Here is an 18402-nt window from a genome sequence, read left to right on the forward strand (position 1 = left end):
AAATAATAAGATAGATAAAACTAAGATAAATCGATAAGATATGGGACCATCATCATCAACTGCATTTATCTGCCGGCCTACATTTCTATTTAAGGGTTTTTTGAATTAATGAAAATTTCAAATCGCGTGCATACATTTCGATTCCAATGGTTTTTTTTTTACAAATTTAAATTTTAAATCACGTTTATCTCCATATAAATAACTTTTAAATCGTAAATTTAGGGGTGTTTGGGTATTTTAAAAAACGTTTAAATGCGTTTATCTTCGTAAATAATGTTAAATTTAAGTTCACATATCATTTATGACATTTTCACCTTTTGTTGAAAATTCTGGAAACTGTTTAAGCGCAATTTAATTAGGCACATTTTTGAAAATTTCAAACCCAGTTATTTTCGACATATCAATGCAGATCGCAAAAAGCTGTCGTCATCTTATGTAAAATGACAGGAGAAATACAATGACGACTGGTTTTTGCACCTTCATAAATGTCTAGGTTAGTTCGGATGCAGCACATAACACCTATTCCAATGACAGTTTATATTTTTTACATCATCTTTCTATACTAAACTGCTTACAAGAAACATCTCTTAAACAACTAAAACGTTAACCAATTCACAGTATGGTCCATTTTATATTCGCTTATGCTCTAACGACAGTGACGTCTAAAGTTTAGTACTTTCAGGGACACTTAAATTAAAGGAAAAAATAGACTATAATTTCATTTCAATCAAGCCAAATTTGTCTGAAAACCATTTTTTTTACGAGAGAAATTTTATGAAATCATGAAAATCCAGTTGAAAGCAAAGAACTATTCCGTAGAAGGCATCAGAGTCGATGTTAGAATCCCGTAAAAATAAAATGTTTCAAACAAGCAGCATTGACTTTTCACGAAGACAACAAATCAAGAAGACTGGCAACTCTGCCATTTTCTCATACGAACGCTGATACAGGTACAATCGCGTCATCTGCCGCTCAAAGGTAAATGCTTCGAACGAACTTTATAGCAAATATTACATCCTCAGACGATTTGTTGTCTTCGCTTTTCACCAGTGTTAGCGGCAACCACATGTTTTGCGTTAGCATCGAGTGACATTGATTATGAAGAAAACAGATATCATGTCGATGACAAAGATTCAGGAAGATAATACTATTTAGGCGACCTGAAATAATATCAACTAAATGCTTGCTATAACTTCGCAAGGACAACATGCACTAAATATCCAGCAAAAATTTTTTATAATAATTGATTCAAGTATCTTTAGTAATGACTGCAATAGGCTGACAGTTCGATTGGTAGTTCTGGCTTCGTGGCTATTATTAGCATCGACTCTGACATGAAATTGTTCTTCGTTGGCAAACGGATTCTGTAAACGTATCACAAATCAAAGACACGAACCAATAATGAGATTTGATGTTCAATCCGTAGATGGCATTTTATGCGATGTTTAGCAGCCACAATTCACCAATCGGACAGGCAATCCACAGCTGACGGACATCCGATTCGATAGTTTTGTAAGAATAGAAAAATTTAGAAAGAATCATGCTTCTTTCGATTTGTATCTATTCTTTGAAGTATCAAAGGCATAAATTGCTATGTATGGAGTGAACAGTGCAGTAGTTAGTACAAAATATTTCTAATATGAGAAAAATAAGACAATTTCACGTAATATATTAAATATAAAACTTGATCTATAAAATTAGTAACAGTGTAATGCTATTACCGTTCATTTTAAACTTTGAATGCTACTGTTAATATTAGCACATCGTATCTTTTCTAAAAAGTCACATGATATTATTGTTATGCTATAAGAATATAACAACTCTCTACAGATCATCGTCTTCGTCCCAATCTCCAAGCAACGAGCTCACCACTTCCTTCGATTTAGCTTTGTCCTCTTCATCCTCCTTCGGATCATCCTGATCTTCCTCAGTGGTGTCGTTTTTACTTTCGGGTTCAAGTTTTTTCTGTTTTTCTGCTGGTTTCTCCTCCTGACTATTGTCAGCGTCGTCTTCCTTCATCGAAGTCTCCGTTTCACTTTCGGCAGCCAACACCACTACATGAGTATCGTTTTCGTTCATACTGCTATCCACGCTGTCAGCTGTGTTATCAGCTGCTGATGTTTCCATGGGCATTTCCGTTTCCTTTTCTTCCTTATTTTCATCTTTATGTTCTGCATGCTTTTCACCGACAACTTTCTCTAACTTCTTCTCCAGGTCAGCATCGGAATCGTTTTCGGTCAACTTTGTCTCACTGTTCCAATCGTCCAACAGTTGACTTATTTCTTTTTCGTTAGCTTTGCTGGGTTTCTCTGCTGCTGCAGCAGCAGTCTTCGATTTGTCACTGATTGGCTCCTTTTCTATCTCTTGTTCGGTTTGTTTTTCTGGCTCTTGCTCCACTGATTTACTTGCCGGCTCTTTCGCCTCTTCCTTCTGCTCTGTAGCAACGGGGTGTTCTTCTGTATCCTCGGACCAATCGCCTTCCAACTCAGATATTAGTTTCAATTTTTCCCGCTCCTTGGCAGCCTTCTCCTCCTCCTCTTCTTCATGCTTCGAATCTTCAGCATCAGCCGATTCACTCAAATCAGCATCGTGTTGACTGTTCTCGGCATCAACTTCCATTTGCTGGTTTTCTGAATCCTTCTCACTGGCCTTCTCCGAGGGTTGCGTCGATGCTTGCGATGTCTCATCTTCAGTAGCGACTGCAGCAGTGCCTTTGGATGCTCCTTCTTCCGCTGCTTCGACTTCTTCGTGATGTTCCATGTTCTCACTGGTGACGGTTGAAGCTACTGTCGTTGTCACTGGTGCTGTAGTTGTGACTGTACTGTGAGTGGTATGATCCGGTTCGGCTTGAGTGTACATAACAACAATGTTCGAGTTATGACCGGTGGATGCGGCGGACGAGATCAACTGTGTACCATCTTCCAGGTGAAGCCCGGTACCGCTGATGAAGTTCTCATCGTTCAGTACCATCACCACGTTGCCACCTAAAACGATAGAAAACAGTTATTTCGTGGTTTAAAAAATACTAGGTATCACATAGAACTGTGTTCAGTTGCAAACATTTCCTCTAACTACCATATTAAACAAAACGATAAAACTTGAAAATGTACCAACGAGCCCCAAATATACGCAACAGAAATCGATGTTCACGTGGCTAATGCGATGTAGCCGATGTTGCGAAAATATCGAAAGCATAGATAGTATACCAGTAGGCGCTTTTACACCGACGTCTGATCGAATGGAGCATATATGTCGAGGGAGTTAATTTTATAGCAAACTGTGAAGGGATCTTCTCCCAGCGGGTACAGTGAGGTCTGAATCACAATGGAAGGATCAAATGACATCACAATTGTGTTTATATACTTTAAACTAAAACAATTAACCACTTCATTCGAGCAGCTAAAATGACGTTTACTACCACTCGAACTTTTAATAAACATTATTTTGAGATTTTTTCTTCAAGAACTTCGAGAAAAGTAGCCAACATTTCAAAGGGGCGTAATTGCATTTGTAAACAATGGCTTTAGCCGTCGATTTCTCGCGAATAAAAGCTCACTCATGAAAAATAATGATACCAGCAGGTAGAGGAATGTTTCCTCTAACAGCTAGCAGCAATTTTGGAGAGGTAAAATTTCATTCGCGAGAAATTGACGGCTAAAGTCATTGTTTACAAAATCAATTACGCCCCTTTGAAATGTTGGTACTGATTTGTGCGTTTCATAAAAAAATAGAAATCAGTTTGTCCAGTTTTGTGAAATCGCTGGTAGAAAGTCACGCCAAAACTGCTTGACAAAGTGGTCAATTAAGTAGGGGAAATGGCTACAATGTTGGCCTATGGATCTAAGATTGGGCCCATCGCAAAAATCTTCTATTTATCAATTTTATCTAGATGAACACGTCATTGGAACGGTACTAATGGATATTTTTGGTCGCTATTGAAAATTTAGTTGATTGCTGAATTCATGTATGGATCCAAATTAGGGGCATTTAGACCGAAATTACATCCATTTCCCCTATATATTATCAATATCTTGCTAATATGTATCTATGCCAAAACATGGATATGCTGTGTAGAGGGGAATTTCACTTTAAAAAAAAATCCTGGATGAGGACTCCCATATGCTTCTCAATGTCAACAGCACGGATCTCAAAACTCACAAACTTCTATTTTTTAATTCTTCTTAGAAGAAAGCGTCATCTGATCAAATGCGTAAGGTCGTGAATAACATTGATCATCTACGTTCTCTTTAGTTAATTACTCGGCTACTAATCCGTTTTTGATCGTGTTTTTTTGTATTAGAATGGCCTGCCCAACCTTTTTAAACTTGGTTTCTTAAATAGCTGTATCTTTGATCGATAAATATGTTTCAAGATGCATTTTGTTTATTTCTCATTCATTCTGGGCTAAAATTCAAAATGATGAATAAAATTGGGCTAGAATAATACTATTGCTGGCAAATAAATGGATGGACTTCGAAAAACAAATCCAAGGTAAATTTCAAGGATTTTAACACACAGTTGAGGTAAATCCAATATGGGGCAAAAGAAGCAACAACATATTTATCGGTGCTTGCTATAAACGACGCCTACAAATCCAATCTACAGTCTATTACTGAAAATTGTAAGTTAGTCGGGGAACTAGTGCTTTCGGAGAAATGTACCATTTGGGGAAAAATTCTTTGAGGCATACTGACAGCCACAGCATGCTATTAAAGCTGATAATCTAACGCCAAATGCTAATTTCGCTATGGCAATATGTTTCACTATGGAAAATCATCATACTTGTAAATATAAAGAGACTAAATGCTACCCCTTACTTCAGTAACGTTAACCTCCATGTCCATAGGGAGGAACTAGTAGTCAATTTTCAAATATTGTGTATTTTGTTTGTGGTTCTATAGACCGTTTCAGAAAGTATGGACACACTTTCAACATGGAACCATTTTTGTCCCAACGACGTTAAGCAACTGTTCATCGATTAGTGTTGTTGTTTATATATTCCTCAACAAGTCTGTGCGTTGAGGAATATATAGCGCAAGTTTTTACGAAATCTTCAAAATGCAGGACATTTTCCCGGAAGAGCACGCAACAAAATCTAGCACAAATTGTGCTGCTTTCCTAACCTTTTACTCAGGATTTAGCTACAATAGAGGTAGTAGGTATCAAAGCAAAACGAACCGATGTCCGGAAGTCTTATGAAGATATTACCTTTCAGCACACACCGGAATCCGGCGGAAAATAGGAACCTATGGACCGAAAGATCACTCAAACTGATGTTCACTGTAATAGAAGAGTGCCTCTGTTCGAGATTTGGCTAATAACTAGGAATATCGACGCGAAACATCCAACGTGCCAAAGCTAGAAACATTCTAAAGGCCTTAAAAAAGCAGAAGAACCGACACGAGGTCCAAACAGCTCTTCTTCTTCCTGTTCGCATTTCAAGCTTATTGCTTAGCGCATATTAGCTTATTACGTGCTCTCAACTTAGTGTTCTAAATGCACTTCCACAGTTATTAATTGAGAGCTTTCGATGCCAATACCAATGCATGAATTTGTATATTGTGTGGCAGGAAATTTTCTCGACTTCCCTGGGCATAGAGTATCATTACTCTATGCCCAGGGAAGTCGAGAAAATTTCCAACCCGAAAGATTCCCTCGACCGGACGTGCCTTTACTGACTATACAGGTAGCATCCGTCAAACCGATGGCTTGTAAACTATATGATAGAATGTTGTACGAAAAACCACCAAAAACCATTAATTCTCAATAAGATTAATCCTTCTAGCTGTACGGAGGTCCAGCCTACCGAAACCTGTTTAACTCTGGTCAATACATATCAAACTGAATAATGCATTAGGTCCTAAGTAACATTTACAGATCCTCTTCATCGACTTTCTCTTTGCATCCTCACTGCCAGGTCATGTTAAGATATTCCCAGCTATTTTCAGCAAAAAGATCGATGAAAGAAGCTATTATCTAGCTTCTAATACTACAAACACGAAGAGATGAACCATCCCAAGGCTAAAAATCTCTCTAACAAAGCAAAAAAAACTACAAACACGACAAGAAACGATTATGTACCCAAGTTATTAAAAAAAAAAAGTCGATGAAGATAATCGATCAATGTTACTTAGAACCTAATGTATTGTTCAGCTAGATATGTTCATAACACGTCAGTGGATTCAATCGAAAATAATAAGAAAATACTGGACAAATATGGCTAGAACAATCGAAAATTACCCTTTGAACATGGTTCGATCCAAATTCCGATCATTAGCGTAAGATTAACGGAAACGTGGAATTAATTTATTCAATGAAGCTTGTTAAGAAAAAAGAGTTTTATCTCAACATGAGATGGTGTCCACACTTTCTGAAACGGTCTATGCATCGTTCTTCCCCAGAGTACCTCGGTCCGAACAATAAGCATATTGATTTTACTCATCAATTAAATCAACCAATTGGGTATTCCATTATTCCAGTATATAAAATATTCGAAAATACTGATTTTTTTATTAAACATTACGCTCGAAAACCAATTGTAACAGGCAGGCAGTATTGGTCAACTGTTAGGTAGCGATAAAATAACGAACACAATAACTAAGCTACAGGTAATTAAAGAAAAGCGATAAATCATCGTTACCGTTTCCGCTATTCTGCAACTGTGAGAAAATCTCCTCCTTCTGGCTTTGCGTCAACTGCAACTCCGTACCGTCCTCCGTAATCAACTTGGTCAGCTGATCCGGCCCGGTAGCCGTCACTGTGGTAGTCGTTCCCGTTTCGCCATGCACCGTCGCCATCTGATGTTCGATGTATTGGCCTGGGAAGTTGTGATCCTCGATAACGACGCTAGCACTGTCCACCAAACCTAAACTGGTGGCTATGCCGGATGCCACATTACTGAGTGCTTCTGCTTCCGACGACGGTTCCAGGGTAATCTGTTGCAGCTGGATTTGTGATTTGCCTCCGATTTGGGAAACCGTTTGCGCTTGGCTGTGGTCGATAACAAACGGAATTCCTCTGTTATTCGTAATGCTTATGTTGGACAACACCTTGATTTGCTTTTCTTGGCTCGTATTTGGAGTGGCGGTTGTATCTTCCTCCTCCTCCTCTTCCTCCTCTTCGACGTGATATTCGTCGTCCGAGAAATCAATGACACCATCATCTCGAGCCCTCTGCTTGTGCAGGCTCTTCATGTGTTCGTACAGATCCATTTCCTTGGCGAACACTTTGTTACAGTAGATGCACTGTTGCAAATCACCCCGCTGGTGATTTTCTTCTTCGTGTTTCTGCAAGGCAGGAGCATTCATTGCGACGTGACCACATTCCGAGCAAACAGGGAACTTGATAGTTGACTTGATGTTGTGTTCCGTCAACCAATGATAGAACAGATGAGGATTCCGTTGCTCAGCTTTCCAGCCGCAGTGTTCGCAAATGCGAGCGTCAATTTTCTCTTTATGTTTAACGATCAAATGGTTGCGGAAGGCTTTGTAGCTGGGAATACTGATGGGGCGCCCATCGATGCCGCAACGTAAACACAGCCAGGGGCCGGTCATGTTCTCGGCTCCCTTTGCAATCAGGGCGTGCATGGTTTTAGAATCGATTTTCTTCGGAGCCGGTGTGGAGGTGGCATTGGGTGCCGGAGCACGTGCGACTTCCGTTGCTTTGCGAACCATGGAAATGTCCGTCTTCAAGGGCGTTGCTGTGCGAACTTCCATTTTCAATGGACCGGCTGTAGCTGATTGGCCTTGACCACCGGAAGTGGATTGTGCAGTAGACGTTTTTTGCATGATTTTGAGTTTGATGTTCTTGTTTTTCTTTACCAAATGCGGGTACTTCTTCAACACTTCGCTGATGATCTTTGCGTGGTCGACATTTCCGGATTCATCTTTGACGGTAATTTGCTTAACAGATCCAGAAGAACCAGGCGAAGATTTTTGCTCTTGCTTGATGATGATTTGCCTCGATGTGTGAGGACTGGCTTTCGTCGGGAGTTGCTGAGTTTGTTGTTCTCCATCATCGTCGTCATCATCGAAATGAGTGTCATCAGCAAAACCAGGCGAATCATCATCTTCGGCTGCTATCTGACTTCTCAACCTAGCAGCTTCCGTAAATTCTTTAACCTCATCTAAATTGGGCTTCTTCGCTGCTGGTGTAGAGAAACTGGTTGGCGCAGGCCGTTTCGCCAGATTCACATTTGTGTAACCTTTCCGCAGTTTTTCGAAGGGAGACGTCTCCTCTTCCTTTTTGATTTGATCGGCCGTGACCAACGGCTTACTCTCATAAGAAATGTCATCGAATGATCCCTCCAGTGTATCCTGGATACCAGTTTCTTCAAACCTAGACGGACCAGGTTGGCTTTCCTTTCCAGCTCCGTATTTTTGGACTAAAGTGCGTGGTTCCGGGATACTCATGCTCTTGTTCGTCGCATACCCAGTCGATAAGGGAGCGATCGTAGTTTTCGATACTTGCCCAAGCCTCTGCACAGGCCTGGACTGGGCAATTTGTTTCACCGATCCATAGCTTCTCGCAACGGAGGCTGGCATCTGATATGTCACACCACTTTGCGCATTCGTTCGAGGTCTGGGAGTTGGAGCTTGCTTGTTCAACACCACTGGCTGTCTTCCGCCTTGGACCATCCTGGTAGTTTGCTTGTGTGCTTCCAACAGCTTCAACAGCACGGTCATGTTCATATCACGGGCCGTCTTCAGCAGCTTTTCGTACATGTTGTACTGAAACTCCAACGTTCCCGTGTACATAAAGTTCACGATCGGAACAATGACGTCCGCCTGCAGATCCAGCGGCATGATCAACACATCGTCGTACATTTCACAGGTACTTTCCAGCATGTTGAAGTAGTCGGTGCAAGCACTCAGCACCAGCCGATGGACTTTCAGCTGGGAGTTGTCGTTGAACTGCAACGTCAGATCGCAGTGGTCGGTCTTGTTGAAGAAGTTTTGCAACTTCTGCAGGAAAAACACTCCCCAATTGTCCACCTTAACGGACTTGGTTTCCGTTATGCGCGTCATTTTCGATTCTTTAGCTCGGCACTGTTAGATGGATTAAATGTTTGAATTACGCTGTTTTCACTCTATTGATTCACATTAAAAATCTGAAAGTAAACAAGAACATTTGCATTAGATGTTTGGTAAGGTGGGGGTTATTCGATAAAAAAAGTATGCATTTTCTTCTAGAATTTCAAGGAGAGTGTTTTATATTTGTATGCTACTACTAAACAATTTGAAATATATTGCCTCAGTTTCTTAAAATCTCTGGTAGAAATACGTCCCAAATGTGTCATCTATGGGAAAACATCCGGTTTCCTAAGAAAGGCTATCATACTAGTCAAGCGCTGGAAGTCGTTTATTCGGACATTTTTTGCGGTCCAATGGAGACGTCTTCCGATTGCCATAAGTACTATTGTATGTGCCTGTGCCCTTTACTGACAACAAGACAAACCGATTTTCCTGTTATTTTGTTGGAGTTTAAATCAGAAGCTGAAGTACTTCGAGCATTCAACCATTACCATAATAAAGCGGAGCGACAAACCGGATGAAAACTGAAGATTAATTTAACAGAGGAACTGTAAGAAGAAGGTACCGTGCACCATATTCGGAATAATCGGATTTGAATGAAAGCAGTTTTGCTATTAAAAAGTCATTACTTCTCATAGTCGTGTAGACTGAACATCTAAGTACTTGTATAATATAAATCTGGATGCATAATTAAAAAAGTCTTATAACTCAGCTTTGCAAAATTAAATTCCCTGAATTTTCCAGGACATCAAATCTGCATTGATAGATTCTCTTCATCGGCCTTCTCTTTTGATAATCACGGCTATGCAAATAGATTTCACACTGTTTTCGCCACATTGTTTGATAAAAAAGGTTTTTTAAATGCATTAGTAAAAAAACAACTCAATTGCCACAATTTTTTTTAAACATGACAATAATTTTAAAGTTTTTCAATCAAAACCATTAGTTGAAGTTTAACATTGATTTAATTTTATTAAGTATATCATCTCAAAGCAAAACGATATAGCGGTTCTCAGAATTTCGTAAAAATTGAACTTTTGATCAATATCAAAAGAAAAATATCTTCACAGTGCCTAGGAAGTAGACACCCTGACGATGTGTTCTCAGAGTGTTAGTAACAGCCTATCAAGCGTTTCATAGATTACAAATTACATTCACAAATTGAAAAAAAAAATCACTCACAACATCGGATCTCAAACCGTTGATTAACTTCAGTGTACCTTCGGGACGCATGCAAGCAATTTGACACATCATTCAAAACATTGAATATTTTATTTTTACGTCAAACATTCACGAATGTGATTATTCACTTTAACAAAAATCTCTGTGAATTTGAGAACACATCACAATTTAAACAATTACTTTTCACTTATATCCCTTTAAAACGAATATTATTCGAAGCCACTCTGGACTAGCTAGTCAATATTTTGATGCTCTTTTGGGATGACGAAAGTGACGCCTAAACACAGCGAAAGCAAAGCACCACTACCACACACAGCCGTCAGCGAAGTAAATTATTTATGTAGTAAAAATAGCACCAACTTTATAAATTTTCTAGACATTCAGTGATCGGCAAGAATCTATCTCCATTACCTATATCAAATTCACTGATTCCAAATCAACCCTAGTGGAACCAGTCGGCTTTCACACTATTTGCATTCTTCAGATTTTCGCAGCTCGAAATTTAAGTTTCTAGATCAGAAGAAAACAACACACATTCGCCACCGCGACACAAAAAAAAATATCACTACCGAAACCGTATGCCCTTCTCCGATTGGAACACTTGGATCGGCGCACCTTTTCACTGCCGAAAACAACCGGATCCGACGTAAATATCGCAACCACTAACAACACGACCCGGAATCCCGAAATCTCAACCGTCAAACTAGGATCTGGACACGAATTAAATCACCGATATTTTTTAGCCCTTCAAAGCGCTCGAATTCGAAAACCATCCTCGTCTCTGTCTCAAAATCCAAGATGTCCACACACAGGGTAACTTTTCGGGCTACACCGCAGTTGTTGCTGCGAGCTCGGCTAAGCTTTCTGCTTGGAAAATATCAAGATGGCGTCCTACCTGACCTGGGCTGACTCTCTCTCATGATTGTCGTTTTGTATCTGTATAATGCCTATCCGAGAGAATAATGTAACGCGTTTGTTGCGCACCCAAAAAAGCTTCCACCACAAACTCGAAAGTTGTTAGCTGCAAGTTTCATTCCAATCGATTGCTACTGCCGATGATCAGAGCAGACGAAAAGAGAGAGTGAGATACCATAATGTAGGAAGAGAATGAGAACGAAAAATGTGTTGCACTACACACACGATCGGTAAAGAAGATTCTCGTTATTTGACAAACAATCACGCCCACAGTTACATCACAGCTATAATGAATCAGTAGTATTAGTAAATTAATCAACAATGAATGGTACATTTCATTCGTGATTCGAAAGCTTTACAAGAAGCTTCATGCTCGGGCTTCGGTACCGATTGTACCGTTACTTCCACAAGCACTAACTCCAGTCTGATGAGGCCGATTGTACCGGTTGAAACTAGGTAGATAACATACAAATTTAAATGCCCATTAGATCAATATATTGACGCGAAGGGTCAAAATTGATGATGTGAATTCAGAAATATTGTCAATCTCGATATATTGACGTCAATATAGAATGTATTGACAATACGATTATTGTCAATAAAAGTAATCGTGTAGGGTCCACTTTACACCTCACAGCCTGTTTCACGCTTTTTCCAATACATATTAATTATACTGTCATCATTTCTAGAAGCCCCTACACCCATCAAAAGTGGACGACATATTTAAATCACCCCTATATAAAATGTTATGAATGAATATCAGACGAGACGTTTCAAATTCAACTATTGAATGAACTTTGACAGGAGGTGGTTACCTTACACTAGAAATACTCAGAGGGAGAGATAGGCGGAGAAAACAAAATACAAATCGGCAGCAGGTATTTGTACCTGAATTATCTTGCAACCCAGCATTTCACATGACTTTTATTTTTGATTCGATTTACGCGCAAAATAATAATTGATTGCATCGCAATATTTTGCACATTTCAGTGTCAACATTTCAAAGGGGCGTAATTGCGTTTGTAAACAATGGCTTTAGCCATCGATTTCTCGCAAATTAAAGCTCACCCCTCCAAATTAACAATTCCAGCTGGTAGAGGATACATTCTTCTACCTGTTTAAGTCATTGATTTTCATGTGTGAGCATTTATTCGCGAGAAATCGACGATTAAAGCCATTGTTTACAAAAGCAATTACGCCCCTTTGAAATGTTGACACTGATTTCTTGGTGCCATTAATTAACCAACTGAGATCAATTAATCAATAGGGTTAGATTTTTTTTTTTGATTCCACAAACTAGTTTGAGAAGCACACGAAACATAAAGGTGATTGAATTTCTGTTCGATTGCAATACTCTCAAATATAATCTTTTTTTTTTCCTTTGATTTGTTTTCCGTCGATCTTGTTTTCCGTGCTGAGCACCAATGCTACCGACGCCAGGAAGACAGCTCCCACACCTGGACCCTACCTATCGACTCATCAACTCATGAACCGGGGACCAAAGGCTTTACTTCCCTTGCGAAGGAAGGCGTGATCAGAGATGTTATGCCTCAAAACATCCCTGCAGCGCCGACTGGGATTGAACCCAGCCCTGAGAGGTAATCCCAAATATAATCTAGTAAGAATATGAAATCCTCTGACAAATTCTAATGGGAATGTTCGATTGGCTCAGATTTTGGCAGTTCATTTGGCTCAAAATATTATCTTCGCTAATCTTTCTCTAAAGAGATGAACCAGCCGATGGCTGAAAGTCTCTTTAATAAAGAAAAATAAAGATAAAAGATCTCTCCCTCTGAGTATTTTCTACCTTACAGGTAGGTAGAATTTTCTACCTTACACCACATAGAACATACGTTCAACTTCGGTCAGAAACTTGTGTAAAGATAAGTGGGAACATCATCATGGCGTGGCGCTAGCATCTCCTGATTTCCTCTAAAAAAAATCACTCTCGATCAATGTGGCGCTAGTATCAATAAATTTTCTGTTGAAAATTGCCACTTGACGCTACCAGCACTTAGTGTCTAGTGTAAGTTGTGTAACGCCAGCGCCATCAGGATGTCAAAGAGGGTTTTTAAGTCGGAAAGTCGCCGTTAGTGGTGCTTAAGTCAAATAGGAATCTTTACCAAGATCTTTACAAAAATTTCACAGAGAACAGACTTCCAACGTCGGTCAGAATCTTGTTTGAAGATAAGTGGGAACATCGAATTTACGTGGCGCATCTTCTGATTTCCTCTATAAATGTTCCACTGTGCGCAATTTGGAGCTAGTATCGATAAATTGCCACTTGGTGCTACCAGGACTTAGTGTCTAGTGTAAATTGTGCAACACTATCAGTGGGGAAGTCACCGTTAGTGGCGCTTAAGTCGAATAGGAATCTTTACACAAGTTTTTAGAGAAATTTTGTTCGAGCCTGTTCTCCGTGAAATGACCGTGTACCGAACCGTACACGGTAACCGCAAAATACCCAATAATGACTACAAAGTAAGCATTTTTGAGGGAAACTGGGACTACCCATTAAATGAGTAAAATTTTAACCAATTATGAGTAATTACAACTACAAAAATAAGTAGTAAGTATTCATTTTTGAGTAACAAATACTCATAAATGGGTAATATATTTACTCATTTAATGGGTAGTCCCAGTCTCCCTCGAAAATGCTTACTATGTAGTCATTATTGGGTGTTTTGCGATTACCGTGTAGGCGGCTTTGGCAGCCTATCACTATGGAGTATCTCAATGACTTCGATTTGGTTGATGGTGTTGTTTTATTTTAGTAATCTCAACGACCTAGCCGAAAATTCATCTGTGGCGGGTCTAACCATCAACGTCAACAAAACCGTTGGATGTCAACATGGACAACCCTTGCAGCTTTAAGTGAACCCTACACGATTGCTTTTATTGACAATAATCGTATTGTCAATACATGCTATATTGACGTCAATATATCGAGATTGACAATATTTCTGAATTCACATCATCAATATTATTGTCAATAATTCCCCTTCGCGTCAATATATTGATGCGTGTGGGGTTTGCTTTACGGTAGCGGAGCAAGCAGTGGAGAAAGTCGAAATGTTTCCAATACCTTGGCAGTCAGATAGCGTCAGACGGCGGGTGCAGAGCGACATACAGTTGTGTTCAATATAATAGCAGCGCATGTCGATTTTCATACAAAATGGTCAACTTTGACATTTTGTAACTTTGTTAACTTATGATCAATTGAGTTGAAACGTTCGCCACAGAACTACAAATAATATTATGTTCAATTTCACGATTACAAAATACCAAATTTATGGAAGCACGGAAACACTATTATGAACGTTTGTTAATTGGGTGGGGATTGTTAGAATTTTGAGAAATGTAAAATTTAAAATCTCAAAATTGAGCTAAAATTCAAATTATTATTACTGCTATTTTTTTGAACAATTTTACCTAGTGTCTCATTTTCCGGCAGGTACTTCCAAAAATTTGGTATTTTGTAATCGTAAAATTGAACATATTTGTATAGTTCTGTGGCGAACGTTTCAGCTCAATTGATGTTAAGAGAACAAAGTTACAACTTGTCAAAGTTGACCATTTTGTATGAAAATCGGCATGCGCTGCCATTATATTGAACACAGGTGTAAGTACACGAATCAAGAAGGCTAGGCTAACCAGATAAGTTAACGCACCAAATTCCGAATTTTCAGATCAAACGTGAAATCTCGCGTCACTTTTCAAATAGACCAATGTAACAAATGTAAACAAATCGAGTTAAGCGATACAAGCTATTGCTCTTCTATCATTGTATGTGATACAAAAACACCCATCCAAATTTACTTTCATTTATTTAAGAAAATCATCGATCAAAAATTGTCCAATGTACAGTTTGAAATGATGGGTATATGATTGTTACTTCGGTCATTCGGACTGCCTAACATGATTGGTGCTCATTTTCCAAAGGCGGGGCCAATCTAAAGTTAGGTACTATACTCTGAAATCTGTGAAAGGGAATCTAGTATCATGAAGACAAAACGTCCAATGTAACACTCATTGATTATGTCATTGAGAAAAATCGTCCAATGTCAAAATATCCGATGTACAACTCGACTTGTCAAAACTACTTATGTGGTTTTTTCTATGTTGTAGCATGAAATTTAAAGTAAAATTGTGATTTTATCGTTTCTTCTGAATTTTCAACGTTATTTTACACTGACTAAATTAAAAATAGTATTGCAAAATGTATTGTTTTTAAACAGTTAAAATAATAATCTGTCGAACTTCAACTTCGATTTTCTCAAAATGGTGGATATGTTACATTGGTCTATTTGAAAAGAGACGCGAGAAATCTGTGCGACTGTATCAGGCAGGGGAGAAAACCAAAAAAGCTGTAAGGTTTTCATCAACTGATGCCAGCGTGACGGGTTTCTTCACAACTGGATCTATAATACTGAGCTCCATCTACGATGTTTGTCAGAAGCCGATATCAGCTGAAATTCGAGAGCGTAAGTGGAGGGGGATTGGCAAGCAAGCGCTAGATTGGAACCTGGTAGGACATCGCAGTAGAGGCAAAACCAGATGCTCATTGCGGCGGAGCCTTAACAAAAAAAATCAAGGAAGTCGGGATGGTGATTTTTACTTATGCACTTATTTAAAATAGTTCCAGTCTAGTCATAAATTTTTGGATTTCGATTCCATTTTTAATGTGGATTACGAATATGCACCACAATACCCCTAAAGAACCCAGTTTATTATAATTTGGCCTTTTCTAGAACCGTTCATGCATAAACCTCATTCATTAGAGAAAATAGCTTCTATATCTAGAAATCATGACACCAATAAGCAAAATGGACTACATTTTGTATCTCCACATAATTGGAAGTGAATTACAATCAATGCTTACCAGAATTATTATTTTTATTCAGCAATTACTATTCATTCATATGATTGATTCTCTTACAAAGTTTATCTCCGTGTCATTCTCAGTTTGTTTTCATCCACTGCCTACAACACTACGAAGTGTGTTGCAAATGACGTCACCAGCTTTCCCTCTCTTTTCAAATTGCACCAAGGAAGCTTCTTCGATCCACTCTACACAAGCATCATGCTACGGTCCATGAAGTCATAAGCGACAAAATGCATTCACTTAGCCGTTGAATTCCACCCACAATCACTATCTGCAATCAGGATCCTTCACCTGATCTATGTTCACCGGCACTAGGTTTTGATCTTGGCAGAACTTTTCGCAGGAAATTTTAATCTATTTCAGCACTTTTACAAGTTGAAAAATTTCTCACCGAAAACGCAGCTCCATCTGCTAGGCGTACTACACACACTCGTCGTGACTTCAGGAGCCAAAAGCTTTCCAAACGAGGTACCTGACTGTATGCGGGAACACGAAAGCTTCCCCAGGAGAGGAGAGTTTCTGCGTTCTTCCGATTATCGGTTGGTATAGAAGAGTGTAACGGAAATGTGTGTTAGTAATTTTTTAAACAATGAAATGGATTCGGCTTCGGTTGTGTGGTAAATAGAGCTGTTCCATTTGAAGTTTCAGAAATTACACTGAACCAAATAATTATCATCTATTGAATTGTGATCATACGGAAGTATTTAAAACATATTTAAAGTGAGGTGAATAAGCCATTGTTCATTTCTAAGGTGAATAAGCCATTCGTTATTCTAGCTGGGTGCTGATTTCTCGGATCATCTAAATGTGGTAGCTCAAAACAAAGTTGGACAGTTATTGATTTCAAAGTTTAGTTTAAACATTAGCTTCAGAAATTCAATGTTCTTATATTAGGAATCTTAATACCGATAAATCAGCCGTTCATCTCGAAGCGATGAAATTTCATTGGAAATCATTGTGCCTTTCGATGATACTCCGGGCTAGTGTTAACGTACTGCTGCATACTGAACAACGTTGAGCTGTTTTTGACCATGTACTTCAAAAAGTCTTGAATATGACCTATCAACGTCTGAATAGCCTTCTCATCCAGTGCAGTAAATGCCAGCATCGAACCTAGTTTAACGAACAACCGCAGCAAGTGGAATGCCCCGTAAATCTTAGCCATCGGTACTCCTGGTTGGTTCTGAATCATCTCGGCATACTGTGGACGTTCGAATTTGTACAACAATTGCGATCCGAGCATAACATTGAAGTACTCTATGATGCCATTGGCAATGTCCTGTACTGCGTTCTCTTTCGTGGCTGTAGAAACTTTGCTGGATTTCTTGTACTGAACGTAATTATCCACTATCTCTTGGACGGTTGTTTTAGCAGGAAGTTCAACCAGTTTGGTCTGCCGAGAAATTGCATCCCAATCATCCACCAGCCAGGGTTTTAACTCGTCCGGAATCTTGATCTTGACTTCCACTTTCGAGACGAATTGATCTTCCGATTCGACGTTGGAGGAAGTAGTATCGCTACGACCACGCTTCTTCCGAGCAGAAGCGGAGTTCTCGGCAGCATCTTCCGATTTACGTTTCTCGGTAGGTGTTTCCTTTTCTTCAGACTTATCCTTGGCGGGCGGAGCTGGTGTGGTAGTAGCTTTCACCGATGCCCTGCTGCGACTGGTTGAAGCTGTGCTGGACGCCGTACTGGAACCGGATACAGTCGGAGTAACCGTTCCCGAAGGTGTCACCGTTGGTTCTTTTTCCTTTGTAATCTCCTTTGAAGGAGTGGATGCTCGGGAATCGCTGTCTTTGCTAGAACCCGCACTAGTATCGGCTTTCTTAGCTTTTACATTGGCCTTTTTATTCTTCGCCGCCAGAGACGAATGCAGCTTGGTGACCTCCTTCTGCCGCTGAACGTTGGATTCATTGTATTTCAGTACACGGTTTTCCGGTACCCACTCATCCCAACTGGAAACGGAAGAAAACGAATGTGATGGTACACTGTCGAACTCCACAATCAACAACTTACTTTTTATTCCAACCAGCGTAGTGAATAAAATATTTCACTTGTTTGTCCTTCATGACCATACTTTTCAGCATTTTGGCTTCATAGATAAGCGGTCCGTGGAAACAGAGAACCTTCTCACCTAAAAACAGAAATTTCGATGCAATATCGTCCTTTAAATCGAATAATTGATGTAGATAATATTTACCTTCCGTGAACTTCAATTTGGGTGGCATCTTTATTATCCTTACAGCACAATCTCCCTAAAATTTCGGGAAATATCTCAAATTTGTGTACTCATATATACTAAGACTGATCCCGACACAAGTTTGTTTTGTTTTGGTTCTCGATGATCAAAGCGACAGCTTCAGAGCGCTTCTTTTCCGCACGCACAGG

General features: G+C 39.4%; 2 protein-coding genes across 5 annotated transcripts; both read right to left on the reverse strand.

Moving 5' to 3' along the window:
- Nucleotides 1-529: 529 nt before the first annotated feature.
- Cp190 (centrosome-associated zinc finger protein CP190) lies at nucleotides 530-16459 on the reverse strand. 4 transcript variants are annotated; one of them, XM_065238232.1, is made up of 3 exons: nucleotides 16069-16459; nucleotides 6641-9109; nucleotides 530-2984 (listed from the first exon to the last, which is right to left on the reverse strand). In XM_065238232.1, exons 2-3 carry the CDS (start codon nucleotides 9024-9026, stop codon nucleotides 1825-1827), a joined length of 3546 nt encoding a protein of 1181 aa, XP_065094304.1. In that variant the 5' UTR covers nucleotides 9027-9109; nucleotides 16069-16459; the 3' UTR covers nucleotides 530-1824. The 4 variants fall into 4 exon arrangements, with proteins under 4 accessions (XP_065094304.1, XP_065094302.1, XP_065094306.1 ...); XM_065238230.1 differs by having other exon boundaries at nucleotides 16012-16459; XM_065238234.1 differs by having other exon boundaries at nucleotides 16406-16449.
- Nucleotides 16460-16760: 301 nt separating this feature from the next.
- Nucleotides 16761-18318, reverse strand: MRG15 (MORF-related gene 15). The gene is made up of 3 exons (XM_065238235.1): nucleotides 18215-18318; nucleotides 18031-18148; nucleotides 16761-17969 (listed from the first exon to the last, which is right to left on the reverse strand). The coding sequence occupies exons 1-3, from the start codon at nucleotides 18240-18242 to the stop codon at nucleotides 16967-16969; spliced, it is 1149 nt and encodes a 382-aa protein (XP_065094307.1). The 5' UTR covers nucleotides 18243-18318; the 3' UTR covers nucleotides 16761-16966.
- Between the last annotated feature and the right edge of the window lie 84 nt (nucleotides 18319-18402).

Source organism: Ochlerotatus camptorhynchus, unplaced genomic scaffold (assembly GCF_037179485.1).
Source record: "Ochlerotatus camptorhynchus isolate MF236.1 unplaced genomic scaffold, CSIRO-AGI_Acam_v1.1 ptg000743l, whole genome shotgun sequence".
Classification (NCBI taxonomy): Eukaryota; Metazoa; Arthropoda; class Insecta; order Diptera; family Culicidae; genus Ochlerotatus; species Ochlerotatus camptorhynchus.